This window comes from Ochotona princeps, chromosome 17 (genome assembly GCF_030435755.1).
Source record: "Ochotona princeps isolate mOchPri1 chromosome 17, mOchPri1.hap1, whole genome shotgun sequence".
In the NCBI taxonomy this organism is placed as follows: Eukaryota; Metazoa; Chordata; class Mammalia; order Lagomorpha; family Ochotonidae; genus Ochotona; species Ochotona princeps.
This window is the reverse complement of record NC_080848.1, coordinates 39,995,139-40,018,700: the sequence shown is the minus strand read 5'-3', so window position 1 is coordinate 40,018,700 and position 23,562 is coordinate 39,995,139. Positions and strand designations below refer to the sequence as shown.

The 23,562-nt window shown below is 59.4% G+C and overlaps 1 protein-coding gene across 1 annotated transcript; it reads left to right on the top strand.

The window, feature by feature from the left end:
- The first annotated feature begins 294 nt into the window (after positions 1-294).
- Positions 295-21,813, top strand: CAMKK1 (calcium/calmodulin dependent protein kinase kinase 1). Its single transcript, XM_058676290.1, has 17 exons — positions 295-366; positions 6,188-6,592; positions 7,628-7,675; positions 7,982-8,035; positions 8,388-8,439; positions 8,652-8,785; positions 9,100-9,136; positions 9,888-9,909; positions 10,921-11,009; positions 13,715-13,914; positions 16,050-16,103; positions 16,511-16,584; positions 17,904-17,991; positions 18,170-18,298; positions 18,532-18,635; positions 20,861-21,409; positions 21,450-21,813. Exons 2-16 carry the CDS (start codon positions 6,233-6,235, stop codon positions 20,931-20,933), a joined length of 1,518 nt encoding a protein of 505 aa, XP_058532273.1. The 5' UTR covers positions 295-366; positions 6,188-6,232; the 3' UTR covers positions 20,934-21,409; positions 21,450-21,813.
- Positions 21,814-23,562: the final 1,749 nt, after the last annotated feature.

Below are 23,562 nucleotides of genomic sequence, written 5' to 3'. Positions count from 1 at the left end.
GCTGGGGCCCTTGCTATCCCGGCTTCTGGGTGGGGGACCCCAGGCCACCTCTCTCCGGCTCCGGGGGAGGCGTGACGAGGCCCGGCCCCGCCGCAGGGGAGGGTCTCCCTCCCAGCCTCCGCCCGCCGCCGCCGCCCCTCCATTCCAGGAGTCTGGCGGATGCGTGTCCCGGGTTCTGATTGGGCTGCGCTGGCGTTGGGCGCGCCCCGACCAATGCGCGCGGGCCGGGGTTGGCTGCGGGCGGGGCGGCCCGCGGCGCCGGCGGTCTGAGCTCGGCCAGGCGGGCCGGGCGGGGCGCGCTTCGCGGGAACGAGCCTGGCCGCCCGCCGGGCTGCGGAGACGGCCGCGGCGCGCGCGCGCGTGCAGGTAGGGACCGGCGGAGCGGGCGGCCGAACGCGCCGACACCTGCCCCCCGCGAGCCTGCCGGGGGAGAGAGGTGGGTTGCGAGGCCGTGTAGACGACGGAAGGCAGCCCGGGACTGGAGCTGTCTGCGGGGCCGGGGCTACGCGACGTGTCTCCAGGACAGCTGGCACCGCCTCGCTGCGGGAGCCCCGCCATCTGCGTCCGGTCCCCAGCGTCGGTCTGCGGGACCTGACGCGCTCTCCAGCCCGGCCTGGCTCTCGGGGGAAGCCGTGTCTGTACGCGGAGTGGGCCCCCAGGCGGGGGTACCCACGTGTGGAGCTCGGGCGGAGCGCTCCTCCTACGGCCCTCTCGTGAGTGTGCCTTGCAGAGCCGGGGTTGCGGCGGGGAGAGGAGGGGGCGGTGATGAATGGGCCGCGGGGGGCGGCGGAAGCGGGCGCTGCGGCTTCGGTGGCTCCGCCAGGTGCGCACGTGCGCCACGACCTGTGTGTGATGTTTGGAGGCGGGCTGCGTGTGTCACGTGGACAGGGGAGTGTGTCTGTGGGTGCGTGTGCGTGTGTGTGAGGGGGGTGCTGGAAAGGATGGAGTGCACGTGAAGGTGGGTCACGTGGCCGATGGCGTGCCGAGTTTGGGGCACAAGTCACTGCCGGGGAGGCCTGGTCAGTGCCCTGAGGTGCGTTTCTGGTCATGCAGTTTCAGCACTCACTGTGTGTGCCGGACCCGCCTGCGCTCTGGGCACCGGTGCCTGCACAGTGACGGAAGGAACCCATTTCAGACCTGGTCCTTGCTGGCTTCCCCCACCTTGCTTCTGGCTTCGGAGGTCTCCTCGGCTTCTGTCCACAGCCCCCCTGCATGCAAAACCAAGACCCCCCAGCGGAGGCCAGGAGGTGACTCCGTGAAGCGGCCTCCTCTCCCTCACCTGACAGTCTGTCCTGGGATCTGAAGAGAGCTCCAGTGTTACTCCTCCAGGAGTCCCTCCCTGAGCCCTCGGGGCAAAAGTCGTCAAGTGCGGGTGCTTCTGCAGGGGGACTTCTACACTTGGCTGTCCCTGCGTGCCCCAACTGCATCCACAAGGTTTTGCTGGACCTCAAGCTGGTTGCCTTCTCAGACCTGCTCCCCTGGACATCTTGAGTTGACTGTGTGAGATCTGTCACTTTGCCTTCTCTCTGCAGCCAGCACCGTGGCACAGCAGGTGCTCAGTGAAGGAAGGGGTGCCACCCCCCCCCCCCCCGTTGGCATTCAGGAACCAGCGTCAGCGTCCCTGGCTGCTCCCCAGTCTCCTGCCCCTGAATTTCCTGGAAGGCCCTGGCTGGGAGAACCCTAGCAGATCTCTGGCGTTGGTGGGGGGGTGGGCGCAGGAGCCTGGGGGCAGAGGGACCAGTGTGGTGTTTGTGGGAGCAGTGAGAAAGGAAAGCAGAGGTGGGTGCCTGGGTTGTCTTCTTTCCTTCTAGTAAAATTTTTATTTATTTTCATTTGATTTGAAAGGCAGAGAGATTTTTCCATTCACCCAAATGCCTACCACAGCTTAGGCTGGGTCAGGTCAAAGCCAGGAGCATGGAGCTCTGGTCTCCCACGTGAGCGGCTGGAGCCCGAGTGTTTGAGCCCTCACCTGCTGCCTCCCAGCGTGTGCAGGAGGCTGGAGTCAGGAGCAGGGCTGGGACTCGAACCCAGGCACTCAGCTAGAGGTCACAGGCCCCCAAGCAGCATCTTACCGTTTGTGCCAGACACTTACTTTTCCAGACTTTTAGGTGTTCTCTGGGGTTTGGCGTGGTGAGCTTCCCTGCCTGACAGCGGGTAAAGGGCTCCAAGGACGCGCTGGCTGAGCACGGGGCTGCAGTGGAGTAGGAGGTGTGTTCCTGGCAGAAGGCACAGCTTGTACGCAGGCCTGGCAGCAGAACAAAGTGTGCAGTTTGGGAGGCTGGGGGTAGAGTGCGGGGCAGGAGCCGAGAGTAAGTGTGGGGAGAGAGTGCATGGGGGCTGAGTGCGGGGACTCCTGAATTTCTGGCTGAAGTCTGGCAGGAACTGACCCCACTCCCCCAGTCCTTCACCCCCATCTCTATGGAAGGGGACACGCAGGTGTGTGGGAAGGTACTGTTGAACCAGGGGCTGTTGGGACCGCACTGCCCATGTGTGAGGAGTGGGAGACCAGCTGGAGAGAGCTGGACTGGGGGCACTGAGCTGGTGAAGAGGAATAAGGAGAGATGGCAGATGAAGCCTGGAGACAGCATTGCCCTCTACGGTGGTAGGGAAGAGGCTGCCCCATCCCTCCTCTGGACCTGGGGGCTCCCCAAGGACAGTGAGACCAGGCCATCCTCCCCGCAGGCGTCCACAAGCATGACTTGACGCTGGCAGGCGCCTGGGCCTCCCCGGGGTGGGGGTGGGGGGACCTGAGTCATCCTGGGAGGGGGCCGGAACTGCGAGGCCACCGGTTGCCAAGGCCGCCCAGACAGTCGTCAGGAGCATAAACATGGCTCCAGGGAGGCAGCCCGGGATGGCAGTCCCGGGTGGCCACCGCCCCTGCCGCTCTGAGTGGCTTATATCGATGCCGGGCTGCCATCCATGCCTGGTAGTGGGGTTGCTAGTGGCCTTCCAGCTCTCTGAATGAGGCCGAACTGTGTTGGGTGTCAGCACCACCCCCGCCCGCCCCGTCCTCCCAGGCTGCTTGGGTGGCAGAAGGGCTGGCTTGGCCTCGACTGGCCGGTTCTGGATGTCCACCAAGGAGCCAGGCAGAGGCAGGGCACGTCTGGGAACAAAACAGGTATTTGAAGCTGGGGATCCCATTTGGAGGAGGGGGCACAGTTTGGGAGGGGCAGCTGGATCAGGTGGCATGTGGCCATTCTACTTGGCACCTTACGTTCCATCTTGGTGGCTTCTGGTCATGGATTCATCCCAGCTCCATGTGGTTCCAGGCACGGACTGCTTCTGGGTCCCAGCAGTCGGCAGAGCAGGAGCCAGTGCCCGATTCACGTACGGGGCAGACTGAGGTTCCAAAGGGCGACATGAGTTAGCACAGCCCCAGACTGATTGGTGAATGGTGAGTGGGCGCTTTCCCCGTAGAGGGAAGGCCTGAGGCTGGCCATACTTGAGCAAAAACTGGTCCCTCGGAATCCTTCCTGCATCCCAGCCTGTGTGTCCTCTGTCTCTCTTTTCTGTGTGCCCATATGATCCCTGTTTACCTGCTGATTAGAGAAATCTGCTGAGGCCCTGCTTGGGCCAGGCTCATCTCGGGTTCAGCCCCCCTGAACCCCTATCCCAGCCCATGCAGCCCCGGAGAGCTGTGTGGTGCTGTAGACACTCGCAGGCCAGGGTGAGACTTTGCACAGATGCATGACACACACAGACATGCCCCTGGGTGCACAGTTCGTCTTGTACACACACTGCCTTGAGCCCTCACAGGCACAGCCTCAGGCGCCGGGTACTGTCGCCTAGACACACGGCAGGAACCTCGGGCCTCCCCAGCCGCCTCCCTCCCTCCCCCTCCCTCCCTCCCTCCCTCGCAGCCTTGCTTAGTCACCTGAATCCGATCCAGGCGGGAGGCAGGGGAGGGGGGGTGCCTGACGTCAGCCGTCACAGCCGCCTTCGGCCGCCCGCGCATCCATCTGGGCCACATTGTGTCCCAAGTGACCGCAACAGCAGCAGTCGTGGCAGCAGCGGCAGCAGCCGGGCCCCAGCTCGCATTTGCCAAGCTGCCTGGCTGGCGGAGACCCAGTCTGAGCTCCTTGCTGGGCCCTGTGCCTTTGCTCTTTTACCCCTCACCACCCCGGCCCCATTCTGCAGGTGGGGAACACCCAAAAGGCAGCAAGGCAGTCCCCTGGCTGCTGTCACAGGGAGTCCCCACTGTGCTGGAGCAGGAAGCTTCTGCCCTGACTTGTTGTGGGGTCCCCAGGCCTGTGCTTGCCCCTGGCTGAGCCTCACTTTTCCTGTTAGAGGAGAGGTGGGGAATTCTAGGTTCTAGGAGGGCATCTTCTGGTTGCTCCGGCAAATTCAGGAAAATCCTGTGGGAATAAAGGCAGGGGCCTGGGCAGGCAGTGTGTGGCTTCCTCTCTGGGGACCCAGTGCCCTTCGGTCTTCCCACTATGAGGGCTGCAGCCTGAGGCCTATTGAGGGTCAACCTCTTTTTTTTTTTTTTTTTTTTTTTTTTTTTTTTTTTAAGATTTATTTTATTTTTTTTATTACAAAGTCAGATATACTGAGAGGAGGAGAGAAAGAGAGGAAGTGGAGCTGCCGGGATTAGAACCAGCGGCCATATGGGATCAAGGCGAGGACCTTAGCCACTAGGCCACGCTGCCAAGCCCGAGGGTCAACCTCTTTGAAGCTGCCTTCCCGTCTGTCTAATGCGGACAGGGCTGTAGTGGTCACTATGGCAACCACCTATTTTCCTAGCTATTTGTCCAGCTCCTATCATGTTGCAGACAGGCAGACCCGAGGCCCTTAATTTCCTGGAGTTTATGCTTGGGAAAGAGGGGAGAACAGTGAAGGGGAGCTGGGTGGACAGCCTGTGGGGAGGGCCTCCCCTCCAGCCTCCCTGTCTTTCTGTTGCCAGTCTGCATGCTTTTTCCCCCACCAACCCCTGACTATTGCACACAGCATGCTAGGCACGCATTCTTGCTTACAGCCTTGGGAATTGGGTGGGGGGAGGTTTAGCACCCACACTACGTAAGAGGAGACCAAAGCTCCAAGGCAAGGAGGGGGTGACCAGGGAGCCCCATGGTTGGTGGGTAGGAAGGGCTGGTACCTAGTCCCAGCCCAGTGGGTGGCTAAGTGGGCAGGGCACTCACAGCCAGGCCTGTCTCACGCCATCTGTCAAAGCAAGCGGGTGGGCGTACTAGGGATAAGCCAGGCAGGACACCATGAGCCCCTTGTGTTCCTAGTGGCTCTCTGTGTGTGTGTGTATGTGTGTGTGTGTGTGTTGGGGAGGTTGGGGCACACAGGAAGTTTACCCCAGACAGGAAGGGCAGAGGGGTCAGGAGTCCGCTCACTTCCTTTTTCCGGAGAAGATTCTGGAGGGCGAAGAGGGGCCCCGGGCAGGGTGGGTCCCATCTGAGCCTGGGGGTTCAGCCTGGGGTCTGGGTGTAGCCCAGCGTCACAGACAAAGCTGAGGGCAGAGACGGGTGGAGGGTGTAGGATGCTGTTCCTTAGGCTGCAGGTTGGCCTGGTACTTGGGTGAGTCCCAGACCGCATTAAGTATAGGGCAGTTGTGAGGCTCGGCTAGCGGGCAGCAGCCTGGGCCCCGGGCAGATAGGGCCAATGTCAGTCCCACAAACAAACTAGAGGGAGAAGCCAGGAGGAGGGAAGAATGACTGTGGAATGTGGCAGCCTCCACAGCAGTTGCCTGCTCCTAACTGATGCTGTGTCCCTCTGGTGCTATAGGAGGGACAGCAGTGGAGGGGGCAATGGGCAGGGAGGCCTCCCAGGAGGAGGTGGCTGGCGCTCTGCATTGCCAGCTCCCAGGGGTCTGAAGTGACCCTGGCCTCTCCTCTAAGCACCTCGGAGCCTGCAGTCTTCTGCCCCCTGCCTTCGGTTGATTGAGTTCTCTGCCAGCTATGAAGCCAGCATAGTGGAAATGACTGTGTGCCCATCTTACAGGTGGAAATACTGAGACATAGATGGCTGGTGTGCAGCAGAGCCAGATGAGGAGCTGGAACACCTTCCATCCCTAAGGGCAGAGCTGCCTGTGGATGGTGGTGACCTAGCAGAGGAAGAGCTGGGCCAGAGGTTTGGAAAGAGGGCAGTGACCCACAGGGCTGAGACTCCATGGGAGCAGGGCCTGGCTTTGGCCTCCCTACCCCAGGACCTGTGTGACACCATATCTTCTCGACCCTCTTAGGTTCCCGGGACGGCCACACAGAAGACGGCGCCCTTGACGGAGGCCATGGAGGGAGGTCCTGCCGTCTGCTGCCAGGACCCCCGAACAGAACTGGTGGACCGAGTGGCCGCCATCGATGTGGCCTGCCTAGAAGAGCCGGATAGTGGCCCTGAGCCAGTCAGGACCGGTATGGCGCCTCCACCACGGCCCAGGGCAGCCTCCGTGATCCCTGGCAACACCTCAAGACCCCTGCCTGCCCGGCCCAGCCTCTCCACCAGGAAGTTCTCACTGCAGGAGCGGCCAGCTGGAAGCTGCCTGGAGGCCCGGGCCGGGCCCTACGCAACAGGGCCTGCCAGCCACATCTCCCCACGGACCTGGCGGAGGCCCACCATTGAGTCCCACCATGTGGCCATCTCAGACGCGGAGGTCGGTGATGCGCACAACAGGGAAGACTCTCTTCTGTTCCATGTTGTCTGGGCTCCACAGCCTGCCAGCCTTGTCCTGACACCTTCAGAGCTGGGGTGCTCACTTCCCAGCAGGGGGGCCAGTTCCCATCCCCACAGGAGCTCCTCTGGGCCCTGCCATTGCTGCCCCTATCCTGATCCCCATGTTCTTTTTAGAGATTTGAAGAGACGCCCACCCTCCAGCCAGCTAGAACCCCATCCTCACCTCCCCTCCGCTCCAACCCTGGGTCTCAATGTCTGCTTGGTCTTGGCCCCTGTCAGGCTCAGGGCTCCCACTCGCCCCACCCTACCTCTAGACCTGAGAGTGAACTGGAGTACAGAGCAGGTGCAGACTTCATCAGCTGAGCTGCTGCTGCTTCTTATTTATTTGAAGGGCAGACTTATAGAAACAGGGACAGAGATCTTTGATCTGCTGGCTCACTCTCCCAAATGGTTGCAGTGGCTCTAACTGGGCCAGGCTGAAGCCAGGAGCTTAGAATGCCATCCAGGTCTCCCTCATGGATGCAGGGGCACAAGCATTTGGTCCATCCTCTGCTACTTTCCCAGGCACATTATCAGGGAGCTGGATCAGAAGTGGAGCAGCCAGGACTTGCACTGGAGCCCATATGGGGATGCTGATGTTGTAGACAGCGACTGAAAATGCTGCATCACAGCTCCGGGCTCTGAGGCTGAGCCTCCTATGCCTGAAGCAAAGCTCTCTGTCTTATTGCTGATGGTCCCTTGTCTTTGTCGTCCTGGCCACATGCTCACATGCTTTCTCTAGGAAGACCTGCTATTGACTAGGGTGCCCAGAGTTCTGGCAGCAGTGAGAGCATTTTCTTTCCACACCCTTGCCTTTGCTGTGCACACTCTGGCATTCCCCAGGGCCTCCTGCCCTATAGGGGCTGGGAATGAGGGCCCCAGAGCCAGGGCTGGGCTCCGAGAACACCCTGAGGTGGGACCAGAGTGCTGCCTCTGCATCTAGCCGTGCTTGATGCCTTCTCTGTATCTCCCTCAGGACTGTGTGCAGCTGAACCAGTACAAGCTGCAGAGTGAGATAGGCAAGGTAGGCCTGGAGGGGAGGAGGGGTGTCAGGGAGAGGGCCAGGGAGGCTGCAACCTGTATTGGGGAGCATTGCCACCTCTGTAGGGGGTACCTGGGGCCAGATGAGAGGTGGATGAGGAGGGCCTGAGGGAAGCTTGGGAGAGGGGCTGTGTTAAGCCAGGCAGGGCCCTCCCCTGCTGTCCTCCACCCGCCTGAAATGTGTGCCTGTCAGGACAGAGATGGGATGTTGGCGGGCTCCGTGTCTCCCAAACTGGGCCCGTGGCGGGGCTGGCGTGTCCAGGAGGGGCTAACTGGTGTGTGTCTGTAGGGGGCCTACGGCGTGGTGAGGCTGGTGTACAATGAAAATGAGGACAGACACTATGTGAGTCTCTGGGCTGTGCTGGGGGAGGGTGGGGGAGGGTGGGGAGGGTTATGGGCCAGAAGGGGCCTGGCAGGGGGATGAGGAAAGACAAGGGAAAACAGGGTTGCCTCTAAACAGGGTTTGAGCCTCCTGATCCTGGGGCTGTGCAAGCAAAGGTTGGCTGCCTCTAAGCTGAGGGCGGCTGGATGGCAGAGAGCACCACCTGCCAGCCCTGCTTAGCGCTCCCCGATAGCCTGCCCCCAGCGCCAGCAGCACACTCCCTCTCGCCATCTCTGCCCATGCATTCGTCCCCAGCCTATGTTGGCCCTGGTGGTTGCCCATAATGATGCGTCTGTCCCTCCTTCCTCCTTAGGCAATGAAGGTTCTTTCCAAGAAGAAATTGCTAAAGCAGTATGGCTTTCCACGTAGGTGCCTGTCTGTTCCGGCCCGGGTGGCGGAGGAGGGAGGCCCCTGTCCCTGGCTGGACATGGTTAAGAGTTGGGGGGCAAGCCCTGGATTGAGGATGCACCTGGACTAGGCCTTCTTTGTACTGTTCCACCCTTGAGGCCGGTTGATGTGGGGTCACCATGAGGCCCAGCTGCTAGGACAGTGACATGACTGCCCTTCCCGGTCACAGGTCGTCCGCCCCCAAGAGGGTCCCAGGCTGCCCAGGGTGGCCCGGGCAAGCAGCTACTGCCACTGGAGCGCGTGTACCAGGAGATCGCCATCCTGAAGAAGCTGGACCATGTGAATGTCGTCAAACTGATTGAGGTAGGTGGTGGTGGGGGCGAGCAGGTGCGAGCCAGCACTTGAATCTTGGGGATCCCCGGCCTGGTGTGGGGCTGCCACCGAGGGAGCAGGTGAGGATTCAGCTGCTGAGGGTGGGGCTGGACCTGGTCTGGATGCTGTGTGCACCGCAGGGGACGGTGGGGGGATGTGGCAGTCCTCCCCTGTCCAACACCTGGTTAGTTCCTGCTCTGTGTCCAGTGTGTCTGCAGGGCATACAAGGAAAGCTCCTGGGGCTGAGAGGGCTAGGAGGGCTCAGAGTCCCCTCACCGCAGTGCCTATGTGCTCCCTTCACCCAGGTCCTGGACGATCCAGCTGAGGACAACCTATATTTGGGTGAGTGTTGCAGCCCCGTTCACAGGTGCCTGCTCACCTGGGGCAGGTCCGTGGGCTGTGTGGACATGCTATTCTGGGGGGAAGGGGGTGGGCAGAGGGAAAGTGCCCACTTACTCTCCAACCCTGGGGTACCCTGTCCAGCCCAGCAGGAGCAGGCCCACTGAAAGGAGAGGGATTCGGGAGACTGCCCACTGCATTACGCCTCTGCAGGACAGGTGCAGGCGGGTGGCCGGGTTCTCAGGCCTTGGAGTGCCGTGCCTCAGTTTCCCCAGCTGTAAAAGGGGTTCCTAGGGTTGATGTGAGGACTAAATATATAAGGACCTGCAACCCCTGAGCCATTACCCTCGTTAATGATGTCAGGGTTACTTTTGAATTCCTCATGCTTGACCTAGGGCTGGGCTTAGAGGCGGCCCAGAAAATGCGGCAGAAGGAGAAAATTGCTGAACGGATTAGAGGCTCCGGCTGCCTGCCCTCCCTGACCATCTGCCACGACCTCTTGGGGAACTTCTGCCCTTTCTCTGGGCCTCAGTCCCCCCGGGGGCAGTGGGCCCTTCCTGGCACTCAAGCCTCAGCCGGGGCGGGCTCAGAGCAGACCCTGAGTTGCTGCACAGGCTCCTCTGATATCCCGGGTCCCCCATCCTGTCTGTCCTCCAGAAAGCCTGCATGCCACCCCCCTCCTGCCTTTGGGAACAGGAAGGGGAACCTGACCCACCTGGCCAGCCCTCACTTCCTTCTCTCTTGTTTCTTTCAGTGTTTGACCTCCTGAGAAAGGGGTGAGTTTTCTGACCCAGACAGGCAGATGTATTCTAATCCTGGCCTTTCCCCATCCCTCACTGCTGCCCCGTGTCATCCAGCCGCAGGGTTCGTTCCTCTGGAAGTCAGAGGCGCAGACCCTGTCCTCGGGGAGTGCTCTGATTTGGGGGTAAATAGGAGATGAAGAGGACCAATATCTGAAGACTGGTGGGGCCCAGGGTGGCCAGAGCGGTCAGAGAGGTCCCTGGGAGAGGAACTGGGCTTCAGAAGGAGGATGTGGGTGTGGGGGAGGGAGAAGGAAGAGTGTTTTTCAGGCTCAGGTGTCGTGATGGGCTCACATTCACCTCCCTGTGTTCAGACCACAGAGGTGCTTTCCCGCAAGCTTGGGATTGGAGAGGATTGGACTCCGCATTGCAGGGAGGAAGCAGGGTCAGAGAGGACAAGCACCTTGCCCAAGGCCACCCAGCATCTGGTTGGCATTTTAACGCACGCACATCTGTCCTGCGTGGTTCTGCAGGGCAACTGTCAAGGAGTGGTGGGCGTGGGACTGGGAGAACAGACACTCCCCAGCCAGTGCCAGGCTGTGGCTCGTCTCTGCCTGGGCAAGGGGTGGGTGGTGGTGGGGAGGGAGTGTTTCTAAAAGACCAGTGGGGACTGGGAGTGGCATCTCTGTGAGAGTCCCTGCGCAGAGCAAACAAGGCGGCCTGGCCCTCTTGTCTATGAACCAGGGCTCTGTGTGGCTGTCTGGTGCTACGCAGTGTGTCCTGAGAGCTTCTACATCATCAGGAAAGGTAAACCAGTTGCCACCCTGCAGACTGGTCTCGGGATCGTCTGCAGGGTCTGGCTCACACTTGATAAATGTGGTTAGCAATGACCTCTTGGCCAACCTCATACAGGATGAGAATGGTAGAAAGGGGATGTTGGTGTCTGTTTTAGCTCTGGGGACCCTTATGGGATGTCCTGACCCCTTACACCTGCCTGTCCTCAGCCAGACTCCAGTGAAACAGCCCTGCCCTCGTCCTTCCCCACAGACCTGTCATGGAAGTGCCCTGCGACAAGCCTTTTCCCGAAGAGCAAGCCCGCCTGTACCTGCGGGACATCGTGCTGGGCCTGGAGTACTGTGAGTGGAGGACTGGGCCTTTCCTGTCAGTCTACACCAATCTGCCAATCAGCTTTATGGGGGCGTGGCACAAGCCTGTGGGTGGGGCCAAGAGCTTCACAAAGGGATGTGAGCTGGGGCCTCTGATGGGTGCTGGGCTGGTGCCAGGTGCCTGGCAGAGCCTGGTTTTTGTCACTGTGCTGGTGTTGCTTGTCGGATGCTCTGTCTGTGTCTTTCCTCTGCTGCTGTCCTGGCCAAGCCTGGCCTCTTCCCAGATCCCCAAGAGATGTGATACTGAAGGGATCCTTGTCCTGGCCTGGGACCTGGGGGGTTCCACCACTAAGGGCTGCCTGCTAGCTCACTCACTTCATTCACTTCAGTTGTTGATGGGTACCTGCTCAGGGCCAGCTGGGGACAGGTGGCCAGGACCCAGACCTGGCTTCTCAGCCTCCTTGGAGGGACAGGAACCCCAGCAGGCTGTGGCGGTTTGGGGTTGCAAAGCCTTAGTGGGCCATGGGTGGGGTGGGGTGGGCAGGGCTTCCTAGAAGAGGCCACTTGTGACAGGGCCCTGGAGGATGAATAGGAGTTCACTGAGCAGGGTGTGGTGCAGGAGGAGAAAGTACGGCAGGCAGTGGCACAGAGGGGAATCAGGAGGTACTTTTGCAGGGGGAGAGGAGGTGTCCAGGGAGAATTCCACCCAGTGGAAGCTGCCATGGGTGGAGTGAGGGTTGGAAGGCAACGCTCCTTCCGGGCCCCAACATCAGGGCCGGGCGGACCCGTGGAGGGCTCGTGTGATGTCCTTGGGGCCTCGCAAGGCTTGGAGCAGAGGATTAGTGGCTTAGGAGGCTCTGGCAGCTGCCTGCCTGGACGGGAGGGTGTGAGACAGCTGGCCAGGAAGGGGTCCTTTCCTGATCTGAGTGACAGATGGGGAGGCCTGGATTAGTGCAGTAACAGCAGGCAGGGCATGCGAAGGAGGCGGGATGGCCAGGGAGGTCTAGGGAGAGGCTGTGGCTGGGGTTGGGGGCCAGGCACCGCTCTTGGCACTAACATCTTAGCTTGGCTCTGGGCACACTGTGGGTACCCAGGGAAAGTGCAGCCTGCAGCGGCAGGGGCTGTGATGTTGTCTCTTGTTGAGCCTTTCTCTAGTGCTTGCACGCTGATTGTGTCTTCGTACATGTGGGGAAACCAAGGCAGACTGTGGGGAGGACTTTGTGAGGCAGTACCTCGTACCAGGCTGGACGTGTGAGGTGTGAAGGGGAGATTTTGCCTTGGGTGTGGTCAGTGGCAGATCTTCCTCCTGCTCTGGACCGGCCTGGCTCTGTCCCTTCCTGTTCCAGACCCTTCCTTCTGCCTGCAGTAGGCCTGCTGCCTGCCCTTGCTGTGCTTCCATCACAAGCAGGTCTCCCCTGGTGTTTGAAGAAAGCCTGGGCACAGGGCGGGACTTCCCTGCAGGGGGTTGCTTTATCCTAGGGCTGGACAGGCAGGTGAGCGCCAGCAGTTGTGTGTCCTGCCCAGCCGCTTGGTGATTCTGGGCCCACGGAGGGAGAGGGAGAAAAAGCATTCTGTTTATTTATTCAAGACGTATGTAGAGGGAGGCCAACAACCAAAGCCCCATCACTGGTTCACTCTCCAGGGGCTGTGGGCAGGAATCAGGGCCTCAGGGTAGGGACCCGGTCACCTGTGCCATCTCCAGGGTTCTGCCTAGGCAGGAAGCTGGAGTCAGGTGCATGGACCCCATACACCCTGGAATAGGATGCAGGCAGTGTAACCCTGCGGCTAAAGGGATTCTCCAAGAAAGGAGGGCCCTGTGGTCAGCTGGGGCTGTGCCGGCTCCCCAGCAGAGAGGCCTCCTGCCTGGGGTATGGTTGGTCTTGTTGATGAGCTGGACACAGGGTCTGAGGATGCGCCTGAGGTGTTTGACCACTAGTCATCTGCCTTGAGCAGAGTGGGGAGTGGTGCGGGCTTCCTGTTGCTGTTTGTTTTTCGTCGGCGGTGGGGGTTGCCTGCAGAGACATCTGGTTCTGGGTCAGCCGAGTCATTTCTGTGATGTCCTGCGAGAGGTATTGATCTGCCTTTCTGTCTGTGGATGGATCAGCAGAGCCGAGTGTGGCATGTCCACAGGGATGGAGACCTGGAGTCCAGGCTGGGGCTTGAGGCGAGACCTCAAGACCACCCTGCCCCCTGCCCTGGGTGCTCATGGGTGGGTGTCGAATCCCTGGTGGGTACTTAGCCCACGGGAGGCCATGGGGGAGGTGCCGTGGGCTTTGTGGCCATTATTATTTGGTGTTCACGTGCTCTGCCCTCTCCCTTCCCCTCTCATCCTCTCTCACTATCATCTTGGGGGCTGTTGATGCAGGGAAGGGTATGTGCTGAAAGGGGGGTCCTCAGTGGAAGGCCGTGGGGTGGTGTCCATGGCCCCGTAGGCTGGGACGTCTCTGGCTATCTCCACCTGGTAGAACAGGCTTGTAGCCTGCTAGGCTGTGTGTTTGTTCCAGCTCCCTCCTCTCGGGGCTGGCCCACCATCCCTCCAGCCGTGTTCCCCCTGGCCAGGTGGCTCTGCCACTGTCAGCCTGGGCTGAGCCTCCGTCATCCGCCCTGTGCAATGACGCATAACTGCAACACCGTCTTGTGAGGTTCCCCTGGGAGGAGAGCATGCTGGGGCCTGTGAGGGCAGGCGGGGGTCCTGGCAGGGCCCCGGGCCAGCCCTTGTGCACCCCTGTCCACAGTGCACTACCAGAAGATTGTCCACAGGGACATCAAGCCATCCAACCTGCTGCTGGGGGATGACGGGCACGTGAAGATCGCCGACTTTGGCGTCAGCAACCAGTTCGAGGGCAGCGATGCGAGGCTGTCCAGCACGGCTGGGACCCCGGCGTTTATGGCCCCCGAGGCCATTTCTGATTCTGGCCAGAGCTTCAGTGGGAAGGTGACTACATGGGCCAGAGCCTGTCCCTGCGTGCCCTGGGGACCCAGCTTCCACCCCGAGGGTGGCCCTGTGTCCTGGGACATGACCTATTTCCCTCTTCCATGGAGCCTCCTCACCTCTGCCCTCCAGTCCTTCACAGCACAGCAGCCCCCAGTCCGGCCCCGAGATAGCTCCTCCTGGTTGCTGTGCCTTGGGCTCTGGGCCGGGTAGGGGACAGGCAGAGATGAAGACAGCACCACTCCCTGCCCTTCAGGATGGACCAGAGCGCAGGGGACTCAGGATTCGGGCAGAGTGGGGGCTGCACTCTGACCTTGGTTGTGGCAGGGTTGGGCACAAGTTGCCACCCAGAGACAGGTGAGAGGACTGAGGGCCTGGGGCCAGAGCCCAGTGGGGTGTGGGCAGCAGCGATAGATGGCCTGGGACCTCGGGCTTTCTCCCTGGTTAGGACAGGCTTTCTGCCTGAGCGGTGACCCCAGCATGGTGTTCTCCCTGGGTGTGCACGTCTCACCTGTGAGGTACTGACTGTCCCAAGAAGTGCCAGTTAGGAAGTGTTTGCAAGCCTGCCAAGCTCAGGAGCTCACGACAAACTTGTGGACTGAGGTCTCAGACCATGTCTTCTTTTTATATAATTCATGATGTTTCATTCTGAGAAATTCATTCTTAAATGAAATAAAATTTTTATTTTATTTTATTTATTTATTTAAATTTATGTATTTTCCTTTTATGTAGATGGCAGAGAGTCAGATTTCCTTCTGTCAGTTCACCCTCTAAGGGCCTAAGACAGCCAGGGCTGGGCCAGGCCGAATCCAGAAGCCAGGAGCTCCATCCAGGTCTCCCACAGGAGTGCGGGGGCCTGAGTACCGGAGCGGGACACTGCTGCCTCTCAGGTGCTCCAGAGAAGGGAGCGCTATTGAAAGTGGAGGAGCTGGGACTTGAACCAGGCACTCCAGTATGTGAAGTGGGTGTCCCATGTGGTGAGGTAACTACACCGTCAGAGGCTTGGCTCTATTTTCATAGGATTCTAAATTTACAAATCCCGTAAATCTCATATTCTTGATTCACTAATTAACGACATTTGATCTGATTTGTTTTTATCTTCTATTTAGGTGCACTCATACTATTTGTTTTATTTAAAGATGTTATGACTTTATTCATTTGAAAGGTAGTGTGACGGAGAGAGAGGGAGGGGCAGAGAAAGATATTCCATCCCCTGGTTCACTCCCCACATAGCTGCATAACCAGGGCCTGGCCTGGCAGAAGCTAGGAGCCTGGAACTTCAGCCGGGTCTCCCACACGGCTGCAGGGGCCCAAGAACTTGGATTCTCTTCTGCTGCTTTCCCAAGCCAGTTAGCAGTGAACTGGATCGGAAGCAGAACAGTCAGGACTCAAGCTGGTACTCCTGACTTTACACATGCTGGCTTAAGCCATTATGCCACACCACGGGCCCCTGTTGTAACTTTCCCAGGATCCAACCCTAGGTCACTTGATGTGGTCACTTGTCTTTGGCATCCTTATCCTGTCTGGAAGGGTTCCTCGACCTTTCTTTGTCTTTCCTGACCTTGGTAGTTTTGGAAGAGAGCAGGCCCCTTGCAGCCTGTTGCCAGCTTGCCTGCGTCTGGCATTCTGACTGGTTCAGACGGAGCACCTGTAGTGGGGGCAGGGAGGGAAAGATGGGAGAATGGCGGGGTAGGGTCTGGGAATGATGTGAGCACTAGATCCAGGGCATGGGGGGCACCTGTCAGTGCTTACAGCGGGGCCACAGCAACAGGTGGCTGGGGGCTTGTCCAGTGGACAGTTAGAAGGGCTGACCGTTGAAGCCAGAGCTGCGTTAGTGAGCATGAGTTCAGTATACACACCATCGTTTCCATGATGCACTGTGTGTTTTAGGGACAGCTAGAATGAGGCTTTGCACCTGTTCAGACGGAAGCCAGTCTGCTTTGGACCTTGTCCTAAGGAAACTGGACTCTTGCAGGAAAAGGGACCCTGTTTTGGTCATCCCTGTGTCCCCAGAGCTCAGCCCAGGGCCCACCATGGTGCAAACACCTGCCTGGGAAAGGAGACTCTGTCCCATAGCTCACTGGGGCCAGGTGGGCTGGGGTGCTGGTGCCTCATGGAGGACTGATGTTTCTTTCCAGGCCTTGGACGTGTGGGCCACCGGCATCACTCTGTACTGCTTTGTTTATGGGAAGGTGAGTGCTGGCTGACTGGGTCATTCCATCCCTTGACACCATTCATTCAGTTGCTCTTTCTCTGCACACACTGTCCTCCACCTCTGCCCTGGACCTTGGGAACAGCTGGAGCCCACAGGTCACTGCCCTCAGGTGACCTCACTGAGTGGCAGCCGGGGACCTCAGTGGATATGTCCCCCAACTCCAGGCACAGAGGGGGTGGTATTGCTGGGGGAGGGTTCCCCAGCCTCACGGCCACTCCAGCAACCCCTTGTTTCAGTTGATTGTCACATATGGGCTACAGCATGACAGGCTCAGGACAAATTGGATGGGCTCCTTCCTGTCTCCTGGGGGGCTCCAAGCTGCCCAGGGGCCCGTCCTACTGGCTGTCAAGGCCTACATCCTTTGTCTGCTTCTCTGCTCCTCAGTGCCCGTTCATTGATGATTACATCCTGGCCCTGCACAGGAAGATCAAGAACGAAGCTGTGGTGTTTCCCGACCAGTGAGTTGGGCCTCCTTCCTTCCCCTGCTGGGGATTCATTTGTGGAGCTCTGCCCACACAGGGGGAGGGAGGAAAAGAGGGAGGGCTGAGCGCTTGGAGGGCTGGGATCATGGAGCCCACAGTCTCTGAGACTGTCGGGAGCAGGTGTCATTGCATGGAGTGGGGGGTAGAACTTGGGGGTAGGCCTTGGGGTGGCCCTGGTCACATAGGCACGCCACTCCTCCATTGCAGGATCAGTGACACGAACGAGCCCATGAGCTCAAGGGGAACACCACTGGCCCTACCAGGCAGTGGCCGGGTACCAGCCTGGAGTTGGGGGAGAACATGGTCATTGGTGCCGGGACTTGCAGCCCCTTGCTTCTCCCATCATGACCACATTCTCTGAGCCAGGGGCTGTCTGGGAGGCTTCGCTGCTCCTCCCTGCCTCTCCTAAGGTCGGCCCTGGCCACATGGGCAGCTGGCCTGAGCTCCCCAACTCCGTGTTCTCCCATCTGCACATGGGCTGGGGCATGCTGGAAACAGGAATGGGAGTTATTCTCTGTGGGTGCTTCCGATCTGCCCACCTGGGGCTGCAGTGCTGCTCCCCAGACCTGTGCAGTCATGCACTGACTGCTGGCCTCCCTCGAGTGCGGCCCTGGTAAGGCATGAGCCACCCGACCAGGGTTCCTGCTTGGAGCTTGTCTCCTGACTTTCCAGAGTCCACAGGCCATGGGGCCACCCTGCACTGGGCTGGAGCCCCTCCCCCCCCGCCTCAGGTTGTGTCTGTTTCCTCTGCTTGTTCATCGGCCAGCTCTGCTCTCCTGCTGTCTCCCAGCACAGTAGCTGGGGAAGGGATGAAACCAGTTAGGGCCACAGAGGGAGCCCAAGGCTGCAACCCCGAGTGGGGTCCTCATCTCCAGGAGGGCAAGGGGCTCCCCATGAACTCTGGCAGCCAAGAGGCCTGGAGGCCTGGAGCCTGGACAGGGCCAGGGCAGGCTGGGTGGCTGTGTGCCAGTCTGCTCACCACTGGCCTTCCTGGCCACCTCTAGGTCGGGGGAAGGGCCTGGAGGTGAGAGTGGAGGCCTTTGGTGTCTGCCCAGCTGATTTGTCTCCCGTGATCCTCAGCGTCTGCTCTCCTTGCGGGGGCGTCCAGCTCCCATAGAGCCCCGTGTGTGTCGTGGCCTCTGTCAGAGGGAAACCATGTCACTGTCCCTCCCCACCCTGGGAAGGGCACCCCTGTGCTTGTTCTGGAACTCTGCCTTGGCAGCCTGAGGTGGGGGTGCAAGGAGGGTTCTCATGAACTACCTCCCTCTCTTCTCTCCTTCCTTCCCTCTCATCAGGCCAGAGGTCAGCGAGGAACTCAAGGACCTGATCCTGAAGATGCTGGACAAGAACCCTGAAACTAGAATCGGGGTGCCAGACATCAAAGTAGGGGAGCTAGAGGTCTTGGGCTAAGCTAGACCTCAGTTCATCTTTCTGGGGAGGTGGGCTGTGTGTGTGTGTGTGTGTGTGTGTCGGGCTGGGGGCTTTTGTACCGAGTCCTTTGCCAGTGGGACGACCACATGCCCATGACCTTGGCCCATCACTGCCGTCTTGGCCTCCACAGTTACACCCCTGGGTGACGAGGAATGGGGAGGAGCCTCTGCCCTCAGAGGAGGAACATTGCAGTGTGGTGGAGGTGACCGAGGAGGAGGTTAAGAACTCGGTCAAGGTCATCCCCAGCTGGACCACGGTGGTAAGAGGATGGGGCTGGGCGGCTTTGCTGGCCTGGGGGAGATTGGCATTAGCGGCCTTGGTCCTCTACCCTCCCTGACCCTGACGCCCTACACTGCTGCTTCCTCTGTCCCTCACAATGGGTCAGCCCTGCATTACAGCAGCTGTCCTCCCTCTGCCGGCCGGCGGGGTGGGGGGTATGGGTCAGCTGCTGGTAGATTGGGGCACCCCCTCACAGCAACCTATGCCCCACAGATCCTGGTCAAGTCCATGCTGAGAAAGCGTTCCTTTGGGAACCCATTTGAGTCGCAAACGCGGAGGGAAGAGCGCTCCATGTCAGCTCCGGGAAGCCTGCTACCGTGAGTACCTGGAGGAAGTTGCCTGGGGGATAAGAGTCGGGAGTCAGGTGGGGGGAGTTAACACTGCTGATATTAGGCTGTGTGGACCAAGCCTGGAGCCTGAGGCCACCAACAGGTCTCAGAGCCGTGCCCTGTCCACAGCTGTCCTTGGGGCCAGCTGGGGCCGGCAGGTTCCTTTCTGGACCAGGGCCAGCTACCCTCACTCACCTCCTACCAGGGGACAGGATGCCTTCTGTTTGTCACACCTTCCCCGCTGAGGTCCCCTGAGCCTCTTGGTGGGCTCTGAATCTGCCACACCTGGGGCTTGGGGGCCCAGAGGATCACCGGCAGGGGTACATCTGCTCCTTGCAGAAGGCCTTGTGGGGCAGGGCACTGCTGCTCATGGGCCCTGTCCACACTGCCTTACTGAGAGGCTCAGGCCACCTACAGCCCTTGGTGAGGCCATGTGCCAAGGCAAGGCATCGTGGGTGCTTACATTCCCGGGCAGTGGGGGTTGATCAAAGGACTTGGCCAGGGCACCGCCACCCCATTGGCAGAACCACATGCTTGTATGGGTATGCCACCTCACAGGACAAAAGGTGTTGCCCAAAGCCCTGTGAGCCTGTCCTCAGCCTGCCCACAGGTCCCTCTCTGAGGCCTACAGTCTGGGTACAGGCCTGAGAGAGCCCCAGCGCCTCCCACCTTGCATGAGAGAGCTGGCACCTGTGCCTGTGCAGGACACCAGATGCGAACTTCTTAGGAGGTGGTGTTCTTTCACAGCAGGTGCACTGGTGTCTGTCCCATTCTGGGGACGCCCCATAACCCTAGCTGCAGCTTCCCATCCGTTCTGTGAGGTGATTGAGTTTGGAGGTCCTTGAACTCATCTGGGTCTGTAGGCTCTGAACCTGACATCCAACCACGCCTCTTTCGAAGCGGTTCCACATCTGGACAACAGGTGCCTTCAGGGCTGTTGAGCAAATTGGTTAGCTCAGCGCCTGTGTCCCAGCTCCCCCTAGTGACAAGATGAGCCAACCACGGTTATACACCCTACAAGCTGTGATCCTGATGGTGGGCTTCAAGCTTTATTATTATTATTTTTTTCTTTGAAGGTTTGTTTATTTTCATTTGAAAGGAATATTTATGGAAATAGATTGAGAGAAATATTCCACCTGCTGTTTCACTCCCCAGTGGCCATAAGCCAGGAGCCAGGAGTTTTCTTCCTGGTCTCCTATGTGCTCCCGAAAACTGGGGCCGTTCTCTGCTGCTCACAGGCTGGGAGCAGGATTGACAGTAGAGCAGCTGGGACGTGAACTGACGCCCATATGAGGTACTGGTGCCACGGTCAGAGGCTTATCCTACATCACTGTGCCTGCTCCAGGTTTAATGCTTTTCGGCTGTAAAATTGTAGAACTTGGACTCACATTTAATCTCAGAAGCCAACTTTACCTTAGCAGCATCTCTTTTTGCCCTCGATTGGCTGTTTTTCACACTCTCTAGGATCATTGGTAAAGCTGTAGTAGGATGGTGGGGTTGCAGGCAGTGGTTTCACCCACTGCCCCACAGTGCCTGCCCTGATGGTGGTCTTGGAGGGGAAAATCAGTTAGAAGGATCCGCTAGGGGGCTGGTGTGATAACTCAACCAGCTAATCCTTTCCCTGCAAGTACCGGCATCCTGTATGGGTACTGGTGTGTGTCCCAGCTGCTCCACTTCCCATCCAGTTTCCTGCTTGTGGCCTGAGAAAGCAGTTGAGGACGGCCCAAAGCCTTGGGACTCTGCAGCCATGAGGGAGACCCAGAACAAGCTTCTGACTCCTGGATTTAGATTGGTGCAGCTTGCGTGTTGCGGCCACTTGGAGAGTGAACCAGCAGATTGAAGATTTCACTCTTTCTCTCCTTCTCTCTATAAATCTGCCTTTCCAATCAAAAATAGATTAGAAAGACTGATGGGTAGGAACTGTTCACTGTGCCCTGGGCAAAGCAGATGTAAAATGGAAGGCTTTCTGCCCAGCTCCATACCCGGGTTGGGGAGGGGGCGCTCCTTGGGGTCAATGTGGAAGGCCCCGGACCTGCATGGGAGTCAGCTGGCTGAGCCAGGGACAGGCTCTGGGGACCAGCTGGGGAGCCCCAGGAGGGTGTGCCTGGGACTGGACATAGGCTGGGCTTGGAGGGAGTCTTCGGTGAGGGATGCCTTGTGAGATGACATTTTCTGAGGGTCCTCTGCTCCCCCACCTCATGTGCCCTGAACAGGAAAGAGGCATGTGGTGAAGGAGGCAGGAGCTCGGAGCTGCCCGGCGTCCAGGAAGACGAGGCTGCATCCTGAGTCCCTGCATGCGCCCAGGGCCGGCTGGCAGCACGCTCACCCTGCGCCTCCAGAGGCCCACGACCCTCCCACAACAGCTGCCCCCCGTGGGCAGCGGGCTGGGGGCCACACCCCCTCTCCCGGCTCCCCTCCCCCCCCTCGTGCTGCATGAGTTCACGCATGCACGTCCAGGGACAACATCATCGGGACATGTGTCATCCGGGGCTTCGCCGTGGTGGTGGTTGGGGGGTTGGGGCCGGGGGTCCTCTCCCTGGCCTGACCCACTCTGCAGTGGAGCCAGGTACCCAGAGCCTGGCTTGTTGGCAAGGCCTGGGGTAGGAAAAACCCAGAGGGCAGGTGGAGGCCTAGCTTAGCACCACTGTAGAGCCCTTGTGTGGAGGAGTGCCATGCCCCCTCACATGTGGGCCTGGAGGCCCTGGCTTTGGCAGGTGTTCCTGGGCCTCACCAGGCAGAGAGCCAGTGTGGCAGAACTCATTGTTTTATTGTCATTGCTTTTACTTCTGCCTTTAACCCAAGGGGTAGCAGGAGAAGTCCCCCTGTGTGGGGATGGCCAACAGCTTTGCGTCGTTCCCAGCATGTGACCAAGAGGATTGAACTGTGTTTCACTACCCAGAAATCGGGCTGAACTGAAATGAGACAAAAGCAGGAACCACCTGCCTCCTCCCTCCTTGCCTGCCGAAGGGCCACCAGGGGCTGCCACTGGCCTGGGGTTAATGAGCGATACCCAGGGCTGTGGCCCTGTCCCCACTCAAGTAACTGGAATCTACTCACTGAGCCTACGCTGGCTTGTTGCACAGGCAGCTCATCAGCCCATGGCCTTACCCTTGGGACAGTCAACAGTAAACCTGCTTGAGGCGGGAGTGCTGGAGCGGGTGTGGACCAGGACCTGCCTCGCTGGAATTTATTGACCAAACACAGACACTCTTGAGAGATTGAGTAAGGAAATGATGCCAGCCTCTGAGCACAGGGCTGCCGCCTGGGGTTCCAACGGTACAGGAGGTGGGGTGCTGGACTGGAGGAGGGCCTGGGTCCTGCTGCGGCCACGTGCCCATGGGTGTCCACTGCACCTCCATGTACACACGGTGTGTGCGTGCCCATCTACTGCACACAGCGCACTCGCATGCCTTGTCCCGACTGGTACATACATTGTGCTTCAGTTGCTCCATCTGTTGTGGGGCCAGGAGCAGGATGGGGCCATCCCCGGCTCCTTGGCCCTGGGCATTCAACGCGACCCACGGTTTACCGAGTGCTTCAGCGCTGTCCTGGAGAGCATTCCAGGGGAGATTCTGTGGGAGGCGAGTGACCTGCCACATGTCGTGGCTGCAGGGTTCTCTGTGGCCTGGGCCTCTCTCGAAGGAGGCTCAGGGGTGGATGGAGCCCCGTGGGGTCCATGCCTGTGGATTTTGCAGGCAGCACAAGCAATGAGCAAAGCTCCCTGTGAGTGTTTTAAATATTAACTTCCCAGGAAGTGAGCTAAACACAATAAAAGCCTATTCTTAAGATTCAACAAAAAAAGGGCTTCACAGTGTGTCTGTGTGTTTGTTTTCTGCAGCTGGAGGTGTGTTCTCTTCTGCACTGGCTGACTTGGCTCATGTTTCTGGAAGGATTCAGGTTGCCCCTAAGGCCCTCCTGAGTGGGACAGCAATTGGGAGACATGCTGTTAGGGCCGGTGAGAGGGGAGGGAGGGAGAAGGACTGGCCTGGGGTTCAGGAAGCAGTTCAGACTCCTGGGTAAGCCCTGGGGCCTCTCCTAGGGAAGAACAGGGTGTCTGGGAGCCAGGGAGGATGTGGGGTGGAAGTGCCGGGGGTCCTGCTGGGGGGTGACATGGTCTCAGGCACTGGTACAGCCCTGTAGACCCTGTTCCTCCCTGTCCCAAACAAGGCCCTCCGCGGTAGCGGTGGGCAACAGGGCATCTCTGAGCACAGATAGCCTGGGGTTGGAGGCCAAGTGCAGCGGCACAGTTACTGCTGTGGGAGGAGGCTCAGTCTGTGTTGGGCATAAAGTGAGGTTCTCCGGCCCTGCACCTGCTGGGTGGCACGGGCATGTGGTTGCAAAGCCAATGAGTCCTGAAGGAAACATTCTGCAGTGATCAGAAAGGGCTCTGAGGCCCTGGATATAGCATAGCTGTTGCTGGCTGCTGAGTGGAGCTGGATACCTGGCACTCAAGACTGGGCAGTAGACAGAACGGGAGGCTGCCCAGCCTGCGGATCAGACTCCTGCCCACCTCCTGGTAAGCGCAGGGCCCCCCAGCCATGCTTTTTGCTCCCCCCATCCTTACAAGCCGTCCCCTGTGGCTTCGGCTATGGAGCCTCTGATGGCAGTGTGCTGGGCTGCGGTCTGGGAGTTGGGGTGAAATAAAGAAAATGGACCTCTCTGAGGAGTCGTTTTCGGTTCCTATGGACGGTTGCCACACATGCCCTTGACCTTGGTTAACCTTGCCTCAGTGAGTTCCTTTCCTTTAGTTGATGCACCAAGCTGGATGTGTGGCAATGAGTTACAGCTGCTGTTTCCACGAGGGCTCAGTCTTGGGGTTCTGAGTTCCTGGGTTTCAGTAGCTGCCGGGTTTGCACCGTCACAGTCTCCTATGGGCTGTGCTGTGGTCCTCGAGGGCCTCTGAGCCCCACCTGCT

Coding starts and splice junctions, on each gene's coding strand:
- CAMKK1 (XM_058676290.1), top strand. CDS start 6,233: ATGGAGGGAGGTCCTGCCGTCTGCTGCCAGGACCCCCGAACAGAACTG. Junction 16,104..16,510: donor ACTGCTTTGTTTATGGGAAG/GTGAGTGCTGGC, acceptor TCTGCTCCTCAG/TGCCCGTTCATTGATGATTA. Junction 18,636..20,860: donor GCTCCGGGAAGCCTGCTACC/GTGAGTACCTGG, acceptor TGCCCTGAACAG/GAAAGAGGCATGTGGTGAAG.